Source organism: Chiloscyllium punctatum, chromosome 2, assembly GCF_047496795.1.
Source record: "Chiloscyllium punctatum isolate Juve2018m chromosome 2, sChiPun1.3, whole genome shotgun sequence".
In the NCBI taxonomy this organism is placed as follows: Eukaryota; Metazoa; Chordata; class Chondrichthyes; order Orectolobiformes; family Hemiscylliidae; genus Chiloscyllium; species Chiloscyllium punctatum.
The window spans coordinates 62,736,835-62,764,450 of NC_092740.1; the positions used below are offsets into that span (position 1 = coordinate 62,736,835).

A 27,616-nucleotide genomic window follows, 5' to 3' on the forward strand; every position below is an offset into this window, starting at 1 on the left:
ATCCATCAGACCCCCTTGCTCTTGTAAATTCCTAATTGCCTCTAACTGTCTCTCCAACTGATCCATTTGGCCTGACAGGATTCGCAACCAAAGACATTTCCTGCAGACATAATCCTCAGTAACTTGTAAACTCTCTAAACTCCCACATCTGTCAAGATGAGCATATCACTCTATAAACGGCCATCTTTGCTCCTTCACAATCTACAGACCCAGAAAATAGCACCACCTTATTGCTCTAAACAAAACACACTGCTTCAGGCTAACTTAATACTTACGGCTTATATTTAAAAAAAATTATCAAGAGACAGATCTCAATAAAACAAATAATCAAGAAAGAAGCCACTCTACTCACTATTGTAGAGTTACAGCAAGGCTACACTTAAAAACTATTCATTTATCTGTTCCTGTGCTGTGAGCTCTCCCACAGAGATCCCTCCAAGATCAGTTGTGAATTTCACTATTTGTTAAGCTTTCCTAGTCACACTCTGATGTCCAGAGATACATGAATTCAAACAGCAAGGCAGTAATTGCACAGATTCACTATTGTGTCAGTTAGCAGTATTTTTTGTTCTCTCTCTCTCTCTCTGTCTCTCTCTCTCCACCCCACCACCCCACTTCACCATGTGCTTCCTTTGTCTGTCCTTCTCGCTTTTAAAAGTGCCGTTGTTTTGACTTTTTTTCTCCGAAGTTCCAAAACAATATAACAGCATATAAAACGTAATTGCTGCTCCTGAATTTCAAGGAAATCACCTCCAACACCTAAAATGCCTCAAAAAAGGAGCAGCTCTCACAGCCAGAATTTTTTCTCATCCTCCATCTTGGATTACCCAAAATCCTCAGATTTGTGTGCCCTCATGGATAGATCACAAAAAACTAGCATACAAATTCAGGAGGCAATAGGGATGACAAATGGAATACTAGTGTTTATTTCAAAGGGATTGGCATATAAAACAGGGCTGTTTTGCTAAAACTATACAAGGAACCAGTCAGACCACAGCTGGAATACTGTGAACCGTTTTGAAAACCTTATCTAAGGAAAAATAAACTGGTATTGGAAAGGTTCAGTGGTTGATCCCAGGTATGGAGGAACTGTCTTATGAGGAGAAGTTGTGTAGGTTGGTACCTGCACAAAGTGGAGTTTAGAAGAATGAGAGAGAATCTTCGGGGATCTAGGGACTTGATAGGCTAGATTTAAAAAGGTTGCATCCTTTTGTGGGAGGGTTTAGGACCAGTACATGACCTCAGAATAAGGGATGATCTATTTAAGACAGAGACGAGGAGGATTTTTTTTTCCCTCACAGAATGGTGAATCTGTGGAATTCTTTACTACAGAGGTCTGTTAAGGCTAAATATAATCAAGGCCAAGATCAGTAAAGGAATCAAAGGAATCAAATCTAGTGTGATGGACCTCTGTCCCAATTTTCTCGTCTTTATGCTCAGGAAAAGGTTTTGTGGCCTTGGCAAATGTCAAGAGTATCAGCTATAATGAGCTTAAAAAGACAAGAGGCAAAGAAAAGGTAATAACCAAATTACCTGAAATTCCAACATTGTTTTGCCTTTGTTTGCCTCCAGCATATAGTGATAAGCCCCAATGCTTGTTGTAGGATCCTTTGCGTCATGTAAGCTACCCTAATGTAAATGCAAGAAAAGAAACTAACAAAATGAAATATTTTTGATACCTATAAATATCTTAACAATGACCATATCCAACAAGCCTGAGTTACCCAGCAGTAAAGGATACTTTCACCAAGGTGGGATGTAGTCACAGCAGAGATCACCATTCTAGGTGGCATTGCTGGGGGTAAAATGCTTGTGACCAGTAAGATGGCCAGCAGCATTCCAAGGAGGAATTTCTTCCCTAAGTGGGGTTGCAATGTCCACCTCCAGGCAAGAAACAGTCCGCACTGATTCAAATGGCTGCAGAACAGCTGTCTGGAGCATTTTGTGCTGCCCCTAACTTTTCAGTGGTATGATGGGAAATCCCAACATCCAAAAAATCACATTTCTTGAGTTAGGAAAGATACTGGAGTAAACATCAATTGGATGTAGTGGACATGAAGCACATTAAAGGTGGTTTCTGAAGAAGAAATGCATTTGTAGAAAATCAACAGAGAAGTTTCAAAATAACAATTGTTGAGTTGGTAAGCAAGAGACATGAGTGTAACAGAAGTCATGAGTGTTTTGTACCTTTAGAAAGGAAGATTGAGATTAATGCAGAGAAAAAGAGTTGTAAAATATTGTTACTTTTTACTTTCAACTCAACTGCTTGTAATTTGTTATCTTCACTTGTGAAAAATCACATATGCAATTCAATGCCTTGTTTTAACATGCCAAAGATCTTGGTTAGGAAATTCCTTGGAGTCTCTCCCACTTTGGTACAATGACTTCATCAGATATGAGTTAGAAGCATCATATCTGTCACACATTCTCTTAAAGTCATGACAACAGAACGGGAGAGACCCCAGTGGAATTCATTTTCTGGTTATATTACCGCAGTTTGAACAGTCAGTTCTATATTTCAGCATGGACTGCAATATTTGATCACAAAATGACAACTGCTGACTAGGGAGAAATCAAAAAAATGTAGTTTACTTACACTGACTGATGCAACTGCTTCTTCTATGCTGCTTCTGATAAATTCCATGGTGATTAAACGAGACGGCTGTTCATTGAACACAGAGTTTACTAAGGCTACTCTTGCTGCATCTCGCCTGGCTTCTGCCTTGGTCGAACAGTACTATATGTCAGAAATGGTAATACCAGTCAATAGAATTAGTAAAAAGATATAAATTCTAGACGACAGAGGTTAGCACATAACACCACTACACCCTTCCTCTATCAGTATACTGAAGGGATCATTCCTTTTCAACACCTTGGTTCATTCCTCAGTCAACCTTTCCCCAGTACCATTCTATACCAGCAGGAGAAATGTAATGTCTGTAGTTTTACCTTCTACTTTGTCATCATTGCTGGTGCTAAAAGCAGTTTTAGTCAATTGACCTAATATCCTGCTTGGAATCATTTTATTTTAAAATGTGCCTGTGAAACATCTTAACATATTGTTGCTACATAAATATTAGTTGTTGTTGTTCTCACATACTAGCTGAATGAGATGGTTTTATGGCATATGGTAGTGTCTCTTTCTCTGAGTCAGAAGCTTCATATTCAAACCCCACTTCAGGATTTGATAGCCAAGAATAATGCGCTTGTAATGTAGCTGATAGATGTAAATTATTAATCTGCAAATCCTTGCAACAGGTGTCAGTAGGCGATAGAATGCAATGAATTTCCTACTCAGTCAGTGAAGAAAAGAAAATCAGAGGTCCTACCATTATTAGTCGTACGTCCACTTTATAACATTCATGTTAAAGTGCATGTTACCATGGCATGTCAGACACTCTGAGTGATGTATGACTCACCAGCAGTTATAGTGTGAGGTAAGATAGTATCTTATTTAGTAAGTTACAAATGTTTATAAAGAGCTTCCCTCAGAATCCTAGTAGCACACAAACCCACCAACACTCTCAAACAAAAACTAACAAACATAAAAGACCCAGTATATCCCATGGACAAAACCAATGTCGTCTTCAAAATTCCATGCAAGGACTGCCACAAAAACTACGTAGGACAAACAGGAAGAAAGTTAGCCATCAGGATACATGAACACCAGCTAGCCACAAAAAGACATGACCCTCTCTCCCTCGTAGCCCTACACACGGATGAAAAAAGCCACCATTTTGACTGGGGGACAACACATCTATCCTGGGACAGGCTAAGCAAAGGCATGCCAGAGAATTCCTAGAGGCCTGGCACTCCAACCACAACGCCATAAACAAACACATAGAGCTAGATGCCATCTATCAACCCCTCAGAAAATGAACAGGAAATGACATCACCACAAACCCCAGGAACCCCATCCAGGAGAAAGATATAAATAGAAAGCAGGAGACAACAGCTTCGCTTCACTTGGAGGTTGCCACTGATGATGTTACCTCGCCAGGGAATGAAATATCTGGATATCAAACCTACAGCTCAGCGAGCAAACCTACACCCTAGAGCTTCCCTTTCAGCCACTTAAAATAGGAGGTAACAACATTGTGACTGCACTATCAGAGTCGAAGAGTGTGGTGCTTGAAAAGCACAGCCAGTCAGGCAGGATCCAAGGAGCAGGAGAATTGATGTTTTGAGCATAAGCTCTTCATCAGGAAGAGCCAAGTATAATGATAAATGTTTCCCTTTGCATAAAATGTATGTGTGATATGACAGCAAATCTCTGACTACTAAAGCCTTTGGGAAGATGTAAATTACTGGAGGAAGGTAAAGAGTCAAAACTTTTTTATTTCCCAATGTGACCACATTTAATGTGTTAAATACAATTAAAACAATACTAAATTAATCTTTCACAATTTATAATCAATTCTTTTTCTTCGAAGAGGAAAGCATTTGGTGAATTCAGTTTTCATATAACTGAAGGATTATCTTTACTGGGGATTCAGTTTCAGATCTCAAAATCATTTCAAGGGTAGTTGAAAATATCTACTTTACACATCTATACTACCATGGACAGTTTATCTACAGTTTCCAGATTTACATTCATGACAGTTGAGTTGAGTTGATTGTTGAAGAGTTTGAGATATGCTGGACCAAAACATTAGGACATTTAGAACAACAGAGGCCTGGAAATAGGTTATTTAAATCTGCCCTCTTGGATAAGAAATGATATTTATAATGAAGTAGCCTACAACAATGTAAAATAATTGGCAAAACGGGAAATGAAACAAAAATAATGGACACTCATCAAAGGTTTTACTAAAGTCTCGACAATAGATTAATAATGCATTGTGCCATTTAAGCATGACCACATGTTCATGCCACATGTCCAACCCTGATCAAGGTAGTGAACTCCTTGGAAATTTTAAGCGCCCCTTAAAACAAATTCTCATTTTTGCAGGAACTAGAATGTAATGGTTCATGTTTCGCTTTTCTCAGTTTACAAAGACAGAATAATCAGCTGCCTCCACCCATGCATGTGTCAGAAGTGCCTGAAACCTGAAGTGTGCAAGTTAGAGCAGATAAGAGGATAGTGTGAATCCAAAACTTGTGAATTTGTTTGATAGTCTGGAGAGGTGTCCATTTGGATCAACCCAGGAGACTTTAGCAGGCGAGGCAGTGTTGGAGGATAAGCTGTCCTTTGCAGGAGATAAGCTATCATTTGGGAAAGTTAAGGTACCATTTACAGGAGGTTAAGTGCCCTTTCGGATTGTTATAAGTAAACATGCTTTAACATTAAAAGTAACCTATTGGGACTGTCAAAGCTGTCAAAGAAATCTTAAGCCATCATAGAGACTTGACAAGATAGTTAAGGTATTTAAAACTCCAGACATTTCAATCTTAACGCTAATAAAAACATTTTTAAAAATTGCTTTCTCGTTCAGTCTGTCACTATTGCTGGATGAGTGAAGTATGACTAACTTCATGAGTTTCCATTATCACAGTGGGATATCTTCCACTTCAGAGTTTGATTGTCTGCTACAAACAGTTTTGATTGATGTGAAACTATAAATTCCAGTGTTTTCTGCACTTGAATGAGATGTTTGGTTTTATAAGGATTTCTTGAGATGAAGGAAGTGAAATATAATTGATGTGTTTGGTATGTTTTTTATTAATAAAGTCAGCAATATAATTAGTTTATTTAATAAAAGTGCATGTTTTTCCCATCTGAGCATGGGTAATGCACTTGTAATGTAGCCTATAAATGTAAATTGTTAATGAATTTTGAGGAGATTTGAAGTTCAGGTTGTGGTTCTGGGTATAGGTTTGCTTGCTGAGATGGAAGGTTCCTTTACAGATGTTTCATCACCATACTAGGTAACATCTTCAGTGAGCCTCCGGATGAAGCACTGGTGGTGTAGCCCGCTTTCTACTTATATGTTTGGGTTTCCTTGGGCTGGTGATGTCATTTCCTGTGGTGACATTATTTCCTATGGTGATGCCATTTCCTGTTCTTTTTCTCAGAGGGTGGAAAATGGGATTCTGGATTAGAGTGGTGCTGGAAAAGTACAGCAGTTCAGATGTTCAGCATTCCTGATGAAGGGCTTTTGCCCGAAACGTCAAATTTCCTGCTCCTTGGATGCACCACTCTAGTCCAGAATCTGGTTTCCAGCATCTGCGGTCATTGTTTTTACCAAGGTGGTAAATAGGATCCAAGTCAATGTGTTTATTGATAGAGTTCTGGTTGGAATGCCATGCTTCTAGGAATTCTCGTGCGTGACTCTAGTTTGTGTTGTCCCAGTCGAAGTAGTGTCCTTCCTCATCCATTTGTAAGGCCCCTTAGGTCCCTTGTAAATCTTTCCCCTCTCTCCCTAAACTTATGCCCTCTAGTTCTAGACTTTCCGAATCCCGGAAAAAGACCTTGTCTATTTATCCTATTCATGCCCCTCATGATTTTATAAATCACTATAATATCATCCCTCAGCTTCCAACGCTGAAAAACAGCCCCAGTCTATTCAGCCTCTCCCTATATGTCAAACCCTCCAACCCTGGCAACATCCTTGTAAATATTTTCTAAACGCTTTCAAGTTTCACAATATCCTTCTTATAGCAGGGAGCCCAGAACTGCACACAATATTCCAAAAGTGGCTAACCAATGTCCTGTACAGTCGCAACATGACTCCCAACTCCTATACTCAATGCTCTGGTCAATAAAGGAAAGCATATTAAAATGCCTTTTTCACTATCCTATCCACCTGAGACTCCACTTTTAAGAAACTATGAACCTGCAAACAAGGTCTTTTTGTTCAGTAACACTCCCCAGGACCTTACCATTAAGTGTATCAGTCCTGCCCTGATTTGCCTTTCCAAAATGCAGCACCTCACATTTATCTAAATTAAACTCCATCTGCCACTTGGCCTATTGGCCTATTGGTCTATCTGATCAAGATCCTGTTATACTCTGAGGTAACCTTCTTTGCTGTGCATTACACCCCCAATTTTGATGTGATCTGCAAACGCATTAACTATATTTCTTATGTTCACATCCACATTACTTACACAAATGACGAAATGTGTCATATCAAGGAAAGAAATTTAGTGCTCCTACCATCATTAGTCATAGCTCCACTTTACAATATACATGTCAAAATGCATGTTACTCAGCACCTCAGACACCCTGAGTGATATGTGATACACCGGCAGTTATATTGTGCGATAAAGTAGCATTTTACTTAGTCAGTTACATCTGTTTATAAGGACCTTTCCTTTCAGCTGTTTTAGATGTGATGTATAAAACATTGTGAATCCACTATCAGAGCCAAATATCATGATACACATTTGACCTTTGTTTAGAATGTAAGAGGCGGAAAGAGGCCATTTGATCCTCTGAAGGGTGATCTCTGTTGGGATGCATGCATTTATCAGACCAAAACCAATCCAGGCTTGCCTGGTAGCTTTTGTGACTCGAGATAACCTCGGGCAGGTTGCAAAACCTTGTGACAGTGACGGCTCATTCAAATATCTCCATTAATGACCCATTCACAGTTTCCCTGAACCGGCCATATGTACTTATTCATGCATGGTTCAATGTTTGAGACGAGCGTATGCAACTGGCAGGATTCGACCAGTAGCCGAATGAATCCGTTGCTGGCAAACTCATGCTTAAGCCTCCCTGCGGAGGTCATTCTGGCTCCAGGTTCAATTCTTTCACAGGTATCCCACCAAGATCCAGACCCCACCTTATCCTTGTAATCTCACATTTCCCATGGCTAAGCCACCTAGCCTGCACATCTCTGGACACAATGGACAATTTAGCATGGCCAATCCACCTAAAGTGCATACTTTGAACTGGGGAGGAAGCCGGAGCACCGGACAGACACCCATGTAGACTCAGGGGGAATGTGCAAACTCCACACAGACAGTCAACCAAGGCTGGAATCAAGTCTAAGTCCCTGATGCTGTGAGGCAGCAGTGCTAACCATTGTGCCCCAAGCTGAATAGTGGTAACATTTTCTGATGTTACATAACTATTTCTTGTGGGTGCAATGTTTACAGAGATTGGACATTACCAGAAATTGCTTCCCAATTTACCCCACAATAAAAGAGGGTGTTGTTAGTCTCACTGCTCTATATACTGCAAAATCTGGGCCTATTCATTATTATGCTCTTTCCTAATGTTTCCTCCCTCAGTCACATCATATCAAAGTGAAGGAGCTTCAAGTTCTCCACTCTTTTGCTATGTTTGCCCTCAGACCCAAGCTGTTCGCTGGCCCTATCATAATTAACAAATTCAACTTTTATTTTGCATATGAACAAGCTTTAATGTTGATGGGAATGATGTAATGCCAGGAGATGTGGAAGGGGAATAAACCTTGCAAAAAGGGGAATAAAGCTCAGGTGCAGTTTTGAAAAAGTGGAACATACTTCAATGTTTGAGTATTACGTTTGAGGTAAAAATAGATAAATGTTAAATGGGTGGACTTTGGCTTGAGCTTCTTTTTGTTAAGACTCCAGCATATTAGTTGTTGTTTTTCTGGGAAGTAGTTGTTGTTTTTCTGGGACTTACTTTCTTTTTGTCAAAGTCACATTAGACAAACTAAAGAATTCCTGCTGAAGTTAATTCCTTATCTCTTTAGGTCGGTCTTGGATTTACAACAGGCAAGCATGCCTGCTTTATTTACCATATTCTCATTAAACCTGGTGGACACAAGCATTGCTATGCATTAAGATGGGTGTCAATTGTGTAGTTTCATTACAAATCTACCAAAAGCTCTGATAATAAAATGCAGTTTAAAAAGTAAAAAGTGACTTATTTTTAAAGTTGCAGGGAGCTCATATTTTCACTTCTACCTTGACATCCTAAAACTATCATCTGTTTAAAGTTAATGATACTTTCCAGGCTCTGGCAAATACCTTTCAGAGTTCATTCTTTAACTGAAATCCACCTAAATTATCCATGTAAACTCCATCATCACATCTAAGTTATAATATCACTTTCCATTTATCAAAGGTACTAATCAAAACAAAGTTACTGAGATCCTGTTTTACTGTTAACCATTCAGTTATGTGTATGAAATCCACAGTTGTTATACCAGTATTTATTTTGGCTAAAACAAAACTTAATAGTCAAGCAGCTATTGTAACTGGAAGAGAAGGGATTAAATTCTGCTTGGAGGTCATTATTTCTGTGAAAGTTGTAGACACGTGATTATGATTACTTTTTTGAAAATTGTAGTCATCGTTTCAAGACTTTCCGGGTAGCCCTAACTTCTGAAAAAGTGTTCAAATTTAAAGATGAATTTCCATAGCAACAGTTTTAGAGAAGATAGTGCAAGTTCTTCACACAAGTGTAAATGCAGTACATATTCCAGCAGTTTTCTTGTCAGGATTAATTCATTTGTTTGGAGAGATATCTTTAATGTGTTAAAATTTCTGCCTGGAGAATTGGTGACTTCATAACAAGCATGTTAATAACCAGTGGGAAGCCCTGTCTTAGAATTTATAGATTACCTCCAGAAACCAGCATGAACAATTTGCTGCCAAAATGGGTATTTCACACTTTCCCAGATTGTACCCATTTGTCAGATCTTTGCCTACTCACTTAGCCAATTGATATCTCTGTAGACTCCTTATCTCTTCCTCACAAATCAATTTCATGCCTAATTTTTCCCTCAGCAAATTTAGCAACCATACCTTTGATTACTTCAGCCAAATCATTTAGATATATTATAAAGAGTTGAGACCCCAGCATTAACTCCTGAGGCACACCACTTATGACATCCTGCCAGCTTGAAGAAGACCCATTTATTCCTACTATCTGCTTGTTAGTCAGCCAATCTTCTATCTGTGCCAACATGTTGCCCATAAAAACTATGAGCATCTTGTCCAGTGGCTTACAGCTGCTGTCTCAGCTTGTCAGTGAGTCCTCAAACATCCAAATCCACTTTCTGATTGGCCTTTCCATAAATCCTACAGGCTTCCCATGTCCTGTGGTCTCCAGCAAACTTGTCTACATGAGTCTGCACTGACCCACATTTCCAACATAGCCCCCGGCATATGATGTGGTGATGCCATGATGCTAAGGATGGTGTCACAAGCATTCCCCCCCCCCTCCCACTTTGAAGTCAGGGCATTCCTAACCATAGATGAACCATGCATCCCACATGAACCCTTTCACAGCCATGTTTCACCATATACCCTGCTTCTAGACACTGCTGCCCTCCTTCATAATTGTCATCCCCCCTCCCCATACCCTATACCCCAGTCTGCAGTCCTGAAGAATAACCTACCAAATTTCCTTCCATGACAGCATCTGCCTACAACCCATCACTTTCCCATAGTTTCTGGACCAACAAACTGACTGTGGCCCACCCCTGAGTGATCTACCCAGGCAGCCCCAGATGAGAAGTGCCCAGACTCTTGACCAATCATTGTATATTTGCTTACCCTGTTAGCCCTACACTTGCATGTGTGAGATTGACACAGCATACCCCTATACAGGAAAAGGGCTTTCCGCTTGACTGAGGATTGCATGTTGTGTAACTGTGCCAAATGGCACACAAGGCAAAGCATGGATGTTGTGAGCATGGAGGTAGGCACTGTGTGAGTGTGTGCTAAGAGAGCAAGCGAGCAGCCTTGCATTGCAACCTGATCCAATCCTTCAACTGTGTGCTGGTCTTTGTAGGGAAAGTTCAATGCATGTCCAGAGCACGATGCCAGTGTATCAAGAATTGCCATAGTGGTTGTGATAAGTTATTAGCTGTTGGATCCCAACATTCATGCAGAGGGATATGTGTGTGGCTGTTACTCATGGATCGTACTGTAAGATGCTGTTTAGTAATGTGCAACATGTAGGTCCTTCAGAGCAAGTCGCAGACATGATCTATCAGGCACCTACTCTGGTTTCCATGCCAAGTTTTCTTGAAATCTGATTGTTTGGCAGATTTAAATGGTGGGTTGTGGTGTTTATAAGGCACTTATTAAGCAATTATCCCCCTTAGTTTGCAACTCACTGCTGTCTAGCAATAAACTCACCCCGCTGCTCATAAAACACGTTAAGGATGGAGAGAGATGCTCTGAATGTCAAAGTAAGCCTCAGCAAATGTCTTGACTGGTTCTGCCCACACGTTGTTATTTATGACCTGTGGGTTGCAGCTCTATTTGGCATCATCGTAAGATTACTCCAGGGTGCTAAAGATGTGACACAACAGTCATAGTATGAGGATAAGGGAACAGTGTCCTCAAAAACACTTTGCAGTTCAGCTGTACCTACTTTAAATATTCAGGATTCCTCAGATCACTGCTCAAAAACCTTTGTGTACACTTCCAGGATGTGAAAGGAATTAATTCCTTATGTTTAATGGTTACTTCATTCTCCAGTTTCTTACAGTTGCTATTTACTTGCCCTTGCGTCATAACTGCTGCTGTTGACCTCCAATTCAAAGAAATTTAAGGAAGCCTTAAATTAACAAAAGAAGCAGTTAATTAGTTCTAAGTTACTAATTGTACGACAACGAGCCAAATATTGAAGGATTTATACTTATACATTCCACATTATGATCGTCAGTGTCAGTAAATTTAATTCTAAACATTGGGGCAGATTTTCAGTCGTGGAGTAAGACTGCATGGCACTGACCCCAGTTTAAAACTGGCCCCACATTTTCACTTAAGACCTTTCTGTTCTAGTTCAAGCTTGGAACCAGCAAAATGCAGACTGGGGAGACCAGATGGTGAAGCTTCATCCCAGCAATGCTACCTTCCTCTTATCTGTCCTTTTCAGTGTTCACAGCATTGCAGCTACCCTCGCTCACCATCAGCCACCACTCCCAAAGCACCATGAAAACTCTTCGTTCTGACATAGGCCAGTATTATCACAGTCCTGTTACAGCCCACACTCTCCCACCACCCCTTACCCTCAGCTGCTGCTCACCCTTGACACAGCTCCCAATCATCTTCCAATCACAGACTTCAGACACAGCGCACAAGAACCCTCAAACAACCCAGACACAGTTCCCAATAACCCCCAAAATACGCCTAATGCTGCTCACAATCTTCTCCCATGAACACACCCGAGCCACAACTCATAATCACTCCCCATTCACACACCCCTGACACAGTTCAGAATCATTTCCCATTCACATACCAGACACAGCTCACAATCACAATCACACCCGACACAGCTCACAATCACACTCCCATTCGCACACCCGCCACAGCTCACAATCACAGCCCCCATTCACACACCCGACACAGCTCACAATCACAGCCCCCATTCACACACCCGACACAGCTCACAATCACACACCCCTGTTCACACACCCGACACAGCTCACAATCACACACCCCCATTCACACACCCGACACAGCTCACAATCACACCCCCGTTCACACACCCGACACAGCTCACAATCACACCCCCATTCACACACCCCTGACACAGCTCACAATCATACTCAACATTCACACACCTGATACAGCTCACGACCACAGCCCCCATTCACAGACATGACACAGGTCACAATCACACACCCCATTTCATGCACCCGACACAGCTCACAATCACACCCACGTTCACACACCCGACACAGCTCACATTCACACCCACGTTCACGCACCCAACACAGCTCACAATTACACCCCCGTTCACACACCTGACACAGCTCACAATCACACCCACATTCACACACCCAACACAGCTCACAATCACAGCCCCCATTCACACACCCAACACAGCTCACAATCACAGCCCCCGTTCACACACCCGACACAGCTCACAATCACACCCCCATTGACACACCCGACACAGCTCACAATCACAACCACCGTTCACACACCCGACACAGCTCACAATCACACCCACATTCACGCACCCAACACAGCTCACAATTACACCCCCGTTCACACACCTGACACAGCTCACAATCACACCCACATTCACACACCCAACACAGCTCACAATCACAGCCCCCATTCACACACCCAACACAGCTCACAATCACAGCCCCCGTTCACACACCCGACACAGCTCACAATCACATCCCCATTGACACACCCGACACAGCTCACAATCACAACCACCGTTCACACACCCGACACAGCTCACAATCACACTACCCAATTCACAAACCCTACACAGCTCACAATCACACTCCGCATTCACACACCCGACACAGCTCACAATCACACTACCCCAGTCACACACCCGACACAGCTCACAATCACACCCCCATTCACACACCCAACACAGCTCACAATCACACCCTCCATTCACACACCCAACACAGCTCACAATCACGCTCTCCCATTCACACACCCCATATGGCTCACAATCACAGCCCCCATTCACACACCCGACCGAGCTCACAATCACACCCCCATTCACACACCACACAGCTCAGAATCACACCACCATTCACACACCCGACAGAGCACACAATCACACATGCCCATTCTCACACCTGACACAGCTCACAATCATAACCCCATTCACACACCCGACACAGCTCACAATCACACCCCCCATTCACATACCCGACACAGCTCACAACCACACCTCCGCTTCACACACCCGACCCAGCTCACAATCACAGCCCCCAATCACACACCCGACACAGCTCACAATCACACCCCCCCATTCACACACCCACACAGCTCACAACCACACATCCGCTTCACACACCCGACACAGCTCACAATCATAAACACCAATCACATACCCAACACAGCTCACAATCACACACCCCCATTCACACACCTGATGCAGCTCACAATCACAGTCCACAATCACACACCCGACACAGCTCACAATCACACACCCCCATACACACACCTGACACAGCTCACAATCACATTCCCCCGTTCACACACCCGACACAACTCATAATCACACCCCCCATTCACACATCTGGCACAGCTCACAATCACACTCGCCCATTCACATGCTCGACACACCTCTCAATCAGGCCCCCCATTCACGCACGCGACATAGCTCACAATCACAACCTCACATTCACACATTCCTGACTCAGTTGACAATCACACCCCCATTCACACACCCGACACAGCTCAGAATCACACTTCCCATTCACACACCTGACACAGTTCACAATCACCCCACCATTCACACACCCAACACAGCTCATACTCACACCTCCCATTCACACAACCGACACAGCTCAGAATCACACCTCCCATTCACACACCTGACACAGCTCACCATCAAATCCCCATTCACACACCCAACACAGCTCACAATCACACTCCCCCATTCACTTACCCAACACAGCTCACAATCACACCCAACACAGCTCACAATCATACACCCCCATTCACACACCCAACACAGATCATAATCACACACCCCATTCACACACCCGGCACAGCTCACAATCACACCCACATTCACACACCCGACACAGATCACAATCACAGCCCCCATTCACACACCTGGCACAGCTCACAATCACACCCACATTCACATACCTGACACAGATCACAATCACACACGCCCATTCACACACCTGACACAGCTCACAATCATAAACCCATTCACACACCCAACACAGCTCACAATCACACCCTCCATTCACACACCCGACACAGCTCACAATGACTCCTCCCCTTCACACACCCGACATAGGTCACAATAACAACACCCATTCACACACCTTACACTGCTCACAATCACACCCACAATTCACACACCTGCCACTGCTCACAATCACACCTACATTTACACACCTGACGCAGCTCGCAACCACAACCCCATTCACACAGCCGACACAGCCCACAATCACACTCACCCATTCACTCACTCGACACAGCTCACAATCACACAGCCTAATCACACACCTGACTCAGCTCACAATCACAACCCCATTCACACAGCCGACACAGCCCACAATCACACTCACCCATTCACTCACTCGACACAGCTCACAATCACACAGCCTAATCACACAACTGACACAGCTCACAATCACAACCCCATTCACACACACAACACAGCTCACAATCACACCCCCATTCACACACCCGACACAGCTCACAATCACACCCCCATTCACACACCCGACACAGCTCACAATCACACCCTCTATTCACACACCCAACACAGATCACAATCACAACACCCATTCACACCCCCGACACACTCGCAATCACATTTCTCCATTCACACACCTGACACAGCTCACAATCACACCCCAATTCACACACCCGACACAGCTAACAATCACATTCCCCCATTCACACACCTGACACAGCTCACAATCAGAAACTCATTCACACACCCGACACAGCTCACAATCACACCCACAATTCACACACCCGCCACTGCTCACAATCACACCCACATTTACACACCTGACGCAGCTCGCAACCACACTCCCCCACTCACACACCTGACTCAGCTCACAATCACAACCCCATTCACACAGCCGACAGAGCCCACAATCACACTCACCCATTCACTCACTCGACACAGCTCACAATCACACCCCCCATTCACACACTTGACACGGATCACAATCACACACCCTAATCACACAACTGACACAGCTCACAATCACAACCCCATTCACACACGCAACACAGCTCACAATCACAACCCCATTCACACACCCGACACAGCTCACAATCACAACCCCATTCACACACCCGACACAGCTCACAATCACACCCTCCATTCACACACCCAACACAGCACACAATCACAACACCCATTCACACCCCCGACACACTCACAATCACATTTCTCCATTCACACACCTGACACAGCTCACAATCACACCCCCATTCACACACCCGACACAGCTAACAATCACATTCCCCCGTTCACGCACCTGACACAGCTCACAATCAGAAACTCATTCACACATCCGACACAGCTCACAATCACACCCCCATTCACACACCCAACATAGATCACAATCACAACACCCCATTCACACACCCGACACAGATCACAATCACACCCCCATTCACACACCCGACACAGATCACAATCACACATGCCCATCACACACCCGACACAGCTCACAATCACGCCCCACATTCACACACCCGACACAGCTCACTATCACACCCTCCATTCACACATCCGACATAGCTCACAATCACAACCTCCCATTCACATACTCCTGACTCAGCTCACAATCACAACACCCATTCACACACCCAACACAGCTCACAATCACACCCTCCATTCACATACCCAACACTGCTCACAATCACACTCCGCATTCACACACCCGACACAGCTCACAATCACACTACCCCATTCACACACCCGACACAGCTCACAATCACACCCCCATTCACACACCCGACACAGCTCACAATCACACCCTCCATTCACAGACCCGACACAGCTCACAATCACAGCCCCCATTCACACACCTGATACAGCTCACAATCACGCTCTCCCATTCACACAACCCACACGGCTCACAATCACACCCCCATTCACACACCCGAACGAGCTCACAATCACGCTCTCCCATTCACACAACCCACACGGCTCACAATCACACCCCCATTCACACACCCGAACGAGCTCACAATTACACCCCCATTCACACACCCCACACAGCTCAGAATCACACCACCATTCACACACCCGACAGAGCACACAATCACTCATGCCCATTCGCACACCTGACATAGCTCACAATCATAAGCCCAATCACACACCCGACACAGATCACAATCACACCCCCCATTCACATACCCGACACAGCTCACAACCACACATCCGCTTCACACACCCGACACAGCTCACAATCACACACCCCCATACACACACCTGACACAGCTCACAATCACACACCCCCATACACACACCTGACACAGCTCACAATCACATTCTCCAGTTCACACACCCGACACAGCTCACAATCACACCCCCCATTCACACACCTGACACAGCTCACAACCACACATCCGCTTCACACACCCGACACAGCTCACAATCACACACCCCCATACACACACCTGACACAGCTCACAATCACATTCTCCAGTTCACACATCCGACACAGCTCACAATCACACCCCCCATTCACACACCTGACACAGCTCACAATCACATTCTCCAGTTCACACATCCGACACAGCTCACAATCACACTCGCCCATTCACATTCTCGACACACCTCACAATCTGACGCCCCATTCACGCACCCGACATAGCTCACAATCACACGCTCCATTCACACACCTGACACATCTCACAATCACAACCTGACATTTACACACCCCTGACTCAGCTCACAATCACACCCCCATTCACACAACCAACACAGCTCACACTCACACCTCCCATTCACACAACCGACACAGCTCACACTCACACCTCCCATTCACACAACTGACACAGCTCAGAATCACACCTCCCATTCACACAACTGACACAGCTCAGAATCACACCTCCCATTCACACACCTGATACAGCTCACACTCACACCTCCCATTCACACAACCGACACAGCTCAGAATCACACCTCCCATTCACACACCTGACACAGCTCACCATCACACCCCCATTCACACACCCAACACAGCTCACACTCACACCTCCAATTCACACAACCGACACAGCTCACACTCACACCTCCTATTCACACAACCGACACAGCTCAGAATCACACCTCCCATTCACACACCTGACACAGTTCGCAATCACACCCCCATTCACACACCCAACACAGCTCACACTCACACCTCCTATTCACACAACCAACACAGCTCAGAATCACACCTCCCATTCACACACCTGACACAGTTCACAATCAAATCCCCATTCACACACCCAACACAGCTCACAATCACACTCCCCCATTCACTCACCCAACATAGCTCACAATCACACCCAACACAGCTCACAATCACACACCCCCATTCTCACACCCAACATAGATCACAATCACACCCACATTCACACACCCGACACAGATCACAATCATACATGCCCATCACACCCCTGACACAGTTCACAATCATAAACCCATTCACACACCCGACACAGATCACAATCACACCCCCCATTCACACACCCGACACAGCTCACAACTACTCCTCCCCTTCACATACCCGACACAGCTCACAATCACACTCCCCATTCAAACACCCGGCACAGCTCACACCCGAGACAGCTCACAATGACACCCCCATTCACACACCTGACACAGCTCACAGTCACACTCCCTTTCACACACCCGACACAGTTCACAATCACACCCCACATTCACACACCCGATACAGCTCACAATCACACACCCCATTCACACATCCGACACAGCTCACAATCACACTCCCCGATTCACACACCTGACACTGCTCACAATCACACCTCCTATTCACACACCCGACACAGCTCACAATCACAACCTTCCATTCACATACCCCTGACTCAGCTCACAATCACAACACCCATTCACACCCCCGACACAGCTAACAATCACACACCCCCATTCACACCTCTGACACAGCTCACAATCACACCCCCATTCACACACCCGACACAGCACACAATCACAGCTCCCATTCACACACCCGACACTGCTCACCATCATACTCTTCATTCACACACCCGACACAGCACACAATCACAACCTTCCATTCACATACCCCTGACTCAGCTCACAATCACAACACCCATTCACACCCCCGACACAGCTAACAATCACACACCCCCATTCACACCTCTGACACAGCTCACAATCACACCCCCATTCACACACCCGACACAGCACACAATCACAGCTCCCATTCACACACCCGACACTGCTCACCATCATACTCTTCATTCACACACCCGACACAGCACACAATCACACTCCCCCATTCACACACCCGACACAACTCACAATCATACGCCCCCAAACATACACCTGACACAGCTCACAATCACACTTGCCCAATCACAAACCCTACACAGCTCACAATCACACCCTCTATTCACAGAACCAACACAGCTCAAATTCACACCCCCAATTCACTCACCCAACACAGCTCACAATCACACCCCCATTCACACACTCGATACAGCTTCCAATCACACTCCCATTCACACACCCGACACAGCTCACAGTCACAATCACACCGGACACTGCTCACAATCACACACCTGACACAGCTCACAATCACACACCCCCATTCACACACCCGGCACAGCTCACAATCACACTCCCCCATTCACAAACCTGATACAGCTCACAATCACATCACACCCAACACAGCCCTCAATCACACACCCCATTCACACACCCGACACAGCCCACCATCACACTCCCCAATTCACTTATCCGATACAGCTCACAATCACACTGACACAGCTCACAATCACACTCCCCCATTCACACACCCGACACAGCTCACAACCACACCTCCGCTTCACACACCCGACACAGCTCACAATCACACTCTCCCATTCACATACCCAACACAGCTTACAATCACATCTCCCGTTCTCACAACCGATACAGCTCACAATTACACTCGCCCAATCACACACCCCACATAGCTCACAATCACACCCCCCATTAACACAATAGACACAGCTCACAATCACAGCCCTATTCACACACCCAACACAGCTCACAATCACACCCCCATTCACACACCCGACACAGATCACAATCACACACACCCATTCACACACCTGACACAGTTCACAATCGCACCCCACATTCACACACCCGATACAGCTCACAATCACACCCTCCATTCACACATCCGACACAGCTCACAATCACACTCCCCGATTCACACACCCGACACTGCTCACAATCACACTTCCCATTCACACACCCGACACAGCTCACAATCACAACCTTCCATTCACATACCCCTGACTCAGCTCACAATCACAACACCCATTTACACCCCCGACACAGCTCACAATCACACTTCCCATTCACACACCCGACACAGCTCACAATCACAACCTTCCATTCACATACCCCTGACTCAGCTCACAATCACAACACCCATTTACACCCCCGACACAGCTCACAATCACACCCCATTCACACACCCGACACAGCTCACAATCACACCCCTCATTCATACATCTGACAGAGCTCACAATCACACCCCCATTCACACACCCGACACTGCTCACCATCATACTCCTCATTCACACAACCGACACAACACACAATCACACTCCCCCATTCACACACCCGACACAACTCACAATCACACCTCCCGTTCTCACACCCGACACAGCTCACAATTACACTCGCCCAATCGCACACCCCACACAGCTCACAATCAAACCCCCATTCACACAACCGACATAGATCACAATCACACCCCCCATTCACTCACCCAACGCAGCTCACAATCACACCCCCATTCGCACACCCGACACAGCTCACAATCACACTCCCCATTCACATACCTGACACAGTTCACAATCACACCCCCATTCACACACCCGACACAGCTCACAATCACACTTCCCATTCACTCACCCAACACAGCTCACAATCACACCCCCCATTCACTTACCAGACACAGCTCATAATCACCCCCCATTCACGCACCTGATACAGCTCACAATCACACCCCCCATTCACACATCCGCTACAGCTCACAATCAAAATCACACCCAACACAGCTCACAATCAAAATCACACCCAACACAGCTCACAATCACACCCCCATTCACACACCCTCTACAGCTCACAATCACACTCCCCCAATCACACACCCGACACAGCTATCAATCACATTCACACACCTGACACAGCTCACACTCACACCCCTCATTCACACACCCGACACAGCTCACAATCCCCTCCCATTCACGCACCCGACCAAGATCACAGTCACACACCCCCAATCACACACCTGATGCAGCCCACAATCACATCCTCAATCACACACCCGACACGGCTCACAATCACACCCCCCACTCACACACCCGACACAGCTCACAATTACACACCCCCATTCACACACCCGACACAGCTCACAATCACACACCCCCATTCAAACACTCGACTCAGCTCACACTCATCTCCCACACCCACTGCTGTTAGTGAGGGATTACTGGAATATTGACCCAGCAAAACAGAAGGTACAGTGATATTTTCCAATTCTGGAAGGTGAGTGTCTTGGAAGGAAACTTGCATGTCGTGGTTTTCCGTTGCATTTATTGCCCACGTCCTTCAAGATGGAAGCGGCTATAGGTTTGGAAGGTGCTGTCTAAGGATCTTTGGTGAATTTTTGCAGTGCATCTTGTAGATAGTACCCACTGCTGGTACTGGGTGTCAGAGGTGCAGAGTGTGAATGCTTGTGGATGTGGTGCCAATAAAGCTGGTTGCTTTGTCCTGGATGATATGAAGCTTCTTGAGTGTCATTGGAGATGATTTACTTGTTGAACTATTCCTAACCTCTGACCTGCTCTTGTAGCCACCGCATTTATATGGCAAGTCCAGTTGAGTTTCTGGACAATGGTAGCCCCCACAATGTTAATAGTCGGGGATTCAGTAACACCATTGAATGTCAATAAGTGGTGGTTAGACTGTCTCTTCATGGAGGTAGTCATTGCCTGACACTTCTGTGGCATTAATGTTACTTTCAAAGGGATTGGAGTACAAAAGGAGTGAGGGTTTGCTAAAATATACAAAGCAATAGTCAGACCACAGCCCCTTGTCTAGGAAATGATATCTGTCAATTTAGGCAGTGCAGAGAAGGTTAAAAATGCTGATCCTGGTTACGGGGAAATTGTCTTATGAGGAGAGGTTGGGTAGGTTTTTCTTGTACTCACTGAAAAATAGAGATATGTGAGGTGAATTTGTTGAAACATACTAAATTCTTAGAGGACTTGAGAGCATCGATGAAGAAAAGTTGTTTCTCCTTGTGGACCAGACGGCATAATCTCAGAGTAAGGAATCACCTATTTAAGACAGAGCTAACGAGCAATTTCTTCTCTCAAAGGGTGATAAGTCTGTGGAAGTTGCCACTGTAGAAGGCTGTTGATGCTGGGTCATTAAATGTATTCAAGGCTGAGATACAGATTTTTAATCAGTGATGAGGACAAAGCTGGAAAGTAGATTGAGGATCAGCAGTGATCTCCTTGAATGGTGAAGCAGACCTGAGGGGCTGAATGGTTACATACAGTGTGGAAGCAGGCTCTTCGGCCCAAGAAGTCCACACCGACCCTCCGAAGAGCAACCCACTCCCCTACATTTACTCTTTTACCTAACACTTCGGGCAATTTAGCATGGCCAATTCACCTAACATGCACATTTTTGGACTGTGGAAGGAAACCCACGCAGACACTGGGAGAACGTGTAAACTCCATACAGACAGTTGCCTGAGGCAGGAATTGAACCTGGGTCTCTGGCACTGTGAGGTAGCGGTGCTAACCACTGTGCCACCATGCCGCCAGACCTGCAGTTCTTATGTTTTATGGTATTGGGGTCTATGGCCTGGGACACTCAAGCACTGAGTGCACCAGCATACTCTCTTCCATTAACATACACAGAAGGGTTCGGCTGGCTATTAACCCTGGCTCTTGTGTATTTTTGAATGGGGAAGACACAAAAGCATATCCCTCGCCCAGGCTGTAACCTTTTCTCCCAACATGTTTATAGTCTGAGTCACCTCACAGGAAGTTACAGTTGAATGTGTAGTGCATTTCCCCCTTATAAGTCCATTCTTTGGAAGCTGCTTTATACCTCTTAGATGAGGCATTTCAGGATCTTTTGCTTTAAATATCCATTTAAATATCATTCATTTAGCTGCAGCTTTCCTCTTTCAAAAAACACATGTTGGCATTAAAATTTTGATATTTCTATGAGTGACCAGGGGTTATGATCCATGGTCATGAACAAAGGAGCCATACGGGAGACTTAAAGTGAAACACTGGTTAGGTAATAATTTGTTTTGTTAGGTAAAAACAAGGACTGTAGATGCTGGAAACCAGAGTCTAGATTAGAGTGGTGCTGGAAAAGCACAGCAGATCAAGCAGCATCCGAGGAGCAGGAAAATCAACATTTCGGGCAAAAGCCCTTCATCAGGAATAGAGGCAGGGCGCCTGCAGAGTGGAGAGATAAATGAGAGGGGAGTGGGGGTGGGGAGAAAGTAGCATAGAGTACAATAGGTGAATGGGGGTGGGGATGAAGTGATAGGTCAGAGAGGAGAGTGGGGGAAGGTAGCAAAGAGTACAATAGGTGAATGGGGGTGGGGATGAAGTTGATAGGTCAAAGAGGAGGGCAGAGGGAATAGGTGGAAATGAAAATAGGCAGGTAGGACAGGTCATGAGGACGGTGCTGAGCTGGAAGGTTGGAGCTGGAGTGAGGTGGGGGAAGGGGAAATGAGGAAACTGGTGAAATCCACATTGATGCCTTGGGGTTGAAGTGTTCCGAGGCGGAAGATGAGGTGTTCTTCCTCCAGGCGTTGGGTGGTGAGGGTGCGACGGTGTAGGAGGCCCAGGACCTCCATGTCCTCGGCAGAGTGGGAGAGGGAGTTGAAATGTTGGGCCACAGGCCGGTGAGGTTGATTGGTGCAGGTGTCCCGGAGATGTTCCCTAAAGCGCTCTGTTAGGAGGCGTCCAGTCTCCCCAATGTAGAGGAGACCGCATCGGGAGCAGCAGATACAATAAATGATATTGGTGGATGTGCAGGTAAAACTTTGTTAGATGTGGAAGGCTCCTTTAGGGCCTTGGATAGAGGTGAGGGAGGAGGTGTGGGCGCAGGTTTTGCAATTCTTGTGGTGGCAGAGGAGGGTGCCAGGAAGGGAGGGTGGGTTTTTGGGGGGCATGGACCTGACCAGGTAGTCATGGAGGGAACAGTTTTTGCAGAAGACAGAAAGGGGTGGGGACGGAAATATATTCCTGGTGGTGGGGTCTTTTTGGAGGTGGCGGAAATGTCGGCGGATGATTTGGTTTATGCAAAGGTTGGTAAATTAGACAATAATTTGTTTTGTGTCCAATGGCAAAAACAAAGGAGGCTCTGTCGATGTGGGTGTTGTATAGTTTAAATGACCAATTATTACAGCAAAGATCACGAAGGAAGTTGATTTTGACATGACATAAATTGTGACTACAGAGAATAATCACTGACAGTCTACAAAGTAAGATTTTTTATTTATAAGTCAACTGAAGAAATAGTTTGTTACAGTGATGAGTGAGGTATTGACTGTATACAGAAAGGGACGTATGTATAACGTGGAAGACAACACAACTCTGTGGAGTAATGGTTCCCTACATATGGGAATTCCTGTCAGAAAATAAATATAGCAGTGGTCCACAAGAGAGGTGACAGCTGAAGGCTATATCCTAGTAACAATAAAGTAACAGTCTGTACTCAATGTTCAATGTATCTGACATTGAAAGCACAACTCAGAAGTTGGGAAAATGTGTATGATATTCAAGAGGTGAAATATTTAAATACGTTAAATTAAATAAAATTTAAAGTAATCTAAATAGGAGTTACTTACATCCTCTCCAAAGCTAACCCAGTAGCAAGTTTAAAATTTTCAATACATACATCACATGAGGCAAGGGACATTTGAGCATTAACTCCCTTACATTGACCAGAACTAAGACCTATATTTTCACCTCAATGGCAACTGTCTCTTTTTCAGAGAAAATGCTGGAAAAAGTTGTAATCCCCCAAGTCCCAACTCCCAGCCCAGCATTTCTCATTTTTGTGGTCTGTAGTTCATGCCATTTCAATGATAGTTGTCATAGAGTCATAGAGTCTCACAACACAGAGACAGGCCCTTTGGCCCAAACTGATCCATGCTGACCAAAATGTCTGTCCACTCTAATCCCATTTCCCTGCACTTAGCCCATATCCTTCTAATCCTTTCTTATCCATATATTTGTCCAAATGCCTTTTAAATGTTGTTAATGTAATATTGTTAAATGTTGTTAATCTCCACTGAAAATGAATTTTGGAGTCTCTGGTACCTGGAACCTGGAGTGTGGTGGTCCATCAAATTAAGGGCAGTCTGTTCTCAGTACCTCTCTTTTGGATTGCCAGTTGGGTACCCAGTGTACCTGTTTGGAGGGCTGCATTACCTCGGTGGATATGGTTCCAAGCCATCGAGGTTTCAGTCAACCATGGCTAACAAAGTAAGTTAAGGACTGAAAAAGTTCAAAAGATACAACCTATGAAGTTGTCAGAAATCATAGTAACCCTGAGGATTTGGAATACAGCAAAGGAGGATCGTAAAACCATAAGATGTAGGAGCATAATTAGATCCTTCAGCCCACCATTCAATGAGATCACAATTTGATTACCTTCAATTCCACTTTCAAAACTAATAAACAAAGGGAGAAGAGAATATGAACGTAAACTAGCAAAATGCAGAAAAATGTCTATTAAAAGCTCCTATAGATATCTCAAAAGGAAGAAGTGGGCGAAGACAAATGTGGGTCCATTACGGTCAGAGTCAGGAGAATTTATAATGGGGGGCAAAGAAACAGCAAAGAAGCTAACTCATGTGTCTGTCATCACTGAGGAAGGTATAAGAAATTTCCTCGAATTAGTAATGCAAGGCACTGGCGAGCATGAGTAATTGAAGGAAATTAGGTAAGATTCTGTTGGAAAACTTAATGAGACTGATGGTTGTTAAGTGCCCAGGCTTTTGGCACACTGGCCTTCATCAGTCAGGGCATTGAGTATAGAAGTTGGGAAGTTGTGTTGCAGTTGTACAGGACGTTGTTGAGGCTGCACTTGGAGTATTGTGTTCAGTTTTGGTCATTTGCTATAGAAAGGATGTTATTAAACTGGAAAAAGTGGAGAAAAAATTTATAAAGATGTTGCCTGGACTCAATGGTCTGAGTTATAGGGAGAGGTTGCACAAGCTAGGCCTTTTTTCTTTAGAGCATATGAGACTGGGGTGGAGCTTAAATAGGTGTATAAGATCATGAGAGGAATGGATAGGGTGAATGAACTCAGGCCCTTTCCCAGGGTTGGGTAATTGACGCCTAGAGGGCACCAGTTTAAGGTGAGAGGGGAAATAATAAAAGGGAACTTGTGGGGCAACGTTTTTACACAGAGGACAGTAGACATCTGGAATGAGCTGCCAGCAGAAGTGGTTGAAGCAGGTACTTTAACAACATTTAAAAGGCATTTAGTCAAATACATGGATAGGAAAGGTTGAGAAGGGTATGGGCCAACTGCAGGGAAATGGAGTCAGCATGAATGGACATGTTGGTCAGCATGGAGCAGTTTGGGCCAAAGGGCCTGTCTCCGTGCTGTATTACGTAATATTCTATACCTCAGAAAGATTAATATAGGTAGCCATGGATCTAAAAACTATTGGTGATTATTTTCCAAAATTCTATAGATTCTGCAATGGCTCCTGCAGATTGGAAGGTAGCAAGTGTCACTCCATTATTTAAGAAATGAGGAAGAGAGAAAATGGAGAAGAACAGACCTGTTAGACTTACGTCAGAAGCAGGGAAAATGCTGGAACCTATTATAAAGTAAGCAATATCTGTACAGTTGAATAACAATTGGCATTGTCAGCATGGATTTATCCATGGAAATTGTATTTGATGAACCCTGTTGGAGGTTTTTAGGATGCTACTTATAGAACTGATAAAGAGTAGGATTCTTGGATTCTGTGAAGGCTTTTGCTAAAATCGTCCATGCGTGATTGCTTACCAAAACACATGGAAAAGGAGATAACATGCCAGCATGGATTAAGGATTGCCTAACAGGCAGAAAATGTACAGCAGGTTTAAACAAGTCAGTTTCATGTTGGCGAACTATGTGACTAGTAGAGTAGTACAACGATCAATACTCGTGTCCCAGATTTTTATCAATGATTTGGATGTAGGACCAAATGTAATATTTCCAAGTTTGCAATGACAGAAAGCTTGGTGGGAGGTATGCTGTGAGGGAGACATTAGGCAGCTTCATGAGAATTTGGACAGACTTAGTGAGTAGACAAGACCATACTGGAAGAACACTACTTTTCATCATTTATATGAATGATTTGGATGTGAGCATAAGAGGTACAGTTAGTAAGCTTGCAGAGGACACCAAAATTGGAGGTGTAGTGGACAGCGAAGGTTACCTCAGATTACAACAGGATCTTGATCAGATGGGCCAATGGGCTAAGAAGTGGCAGGTGGAGTTTAATTTAGATAAACACAAGGTGCTGCATTTTGGGAAAGCAAATCTTAGCAGGACTTATACACTTAATGGTAAGGTCCTAGGAAGTGTTGCTGAACAAAGAGACCTTGGAGTGCAGGTTCATAGCTCCTTGAAAGTGAAGTTGCAGGTAGATTGGATAGCAAAGAAGGAATTTGGTATGCTTTCTTTTATCGGTCAGAGTATTGAGTACAGGAGTTGTGAGGTCATGTTGCGGCTGTGCAGGACATTGGTTAGGCCACTTTTGGAATATTGCGTGCAATTCAGGTTTCCTTCCTATTGGAAAACGTTGTGAAACTTGAACGGGTTGAGAAAAGATTTACAAGGATGTTGCCAGGGTTTGAGGATTTGAGCTATAGGGAGTGGTTGGATCAGCTAGGCTGTTTTCCCTGAAGCGCGGAGGCTGAGGGGTAACCTGATTGAGGTTTACAAAGTCATGAGAGGCATGGATTGTCCCTGGGGATGGGGGAGTCCAGAACTAGAAGGCATAGGTTTAGTATG

At 44.6% G+C, this 27,616-nt stretch overlaps 1 protein-coding gene across 1 annotated transcript in view; it reads right to left on the reverse strand.

Moving 5' to 3' along the window:
* LOC140493193 (protein limb expression 1 homolog) overlaps positions 1–27,616 on the reverse strand; it is a 51,635-nt gene that overhangs the window by 11,665 nt on the left and 12,354 nt on the right. The window contains exons 3-4 of the mRNA XM_072591745.1: positions 2,597–2,737; positions 1,534–1,629 (exon numbers count right to left, since the gene is read on the reverse strand). Coding sequence (XP_072447846.1) covers positions 1,534–1,629; positions 2,597–2,737 — 237 coding nt within the window. The remainder of the gene's footprint in view (positions 1–1,533; positions 1,630–2,596; positions 2,738–27,616) is intronic.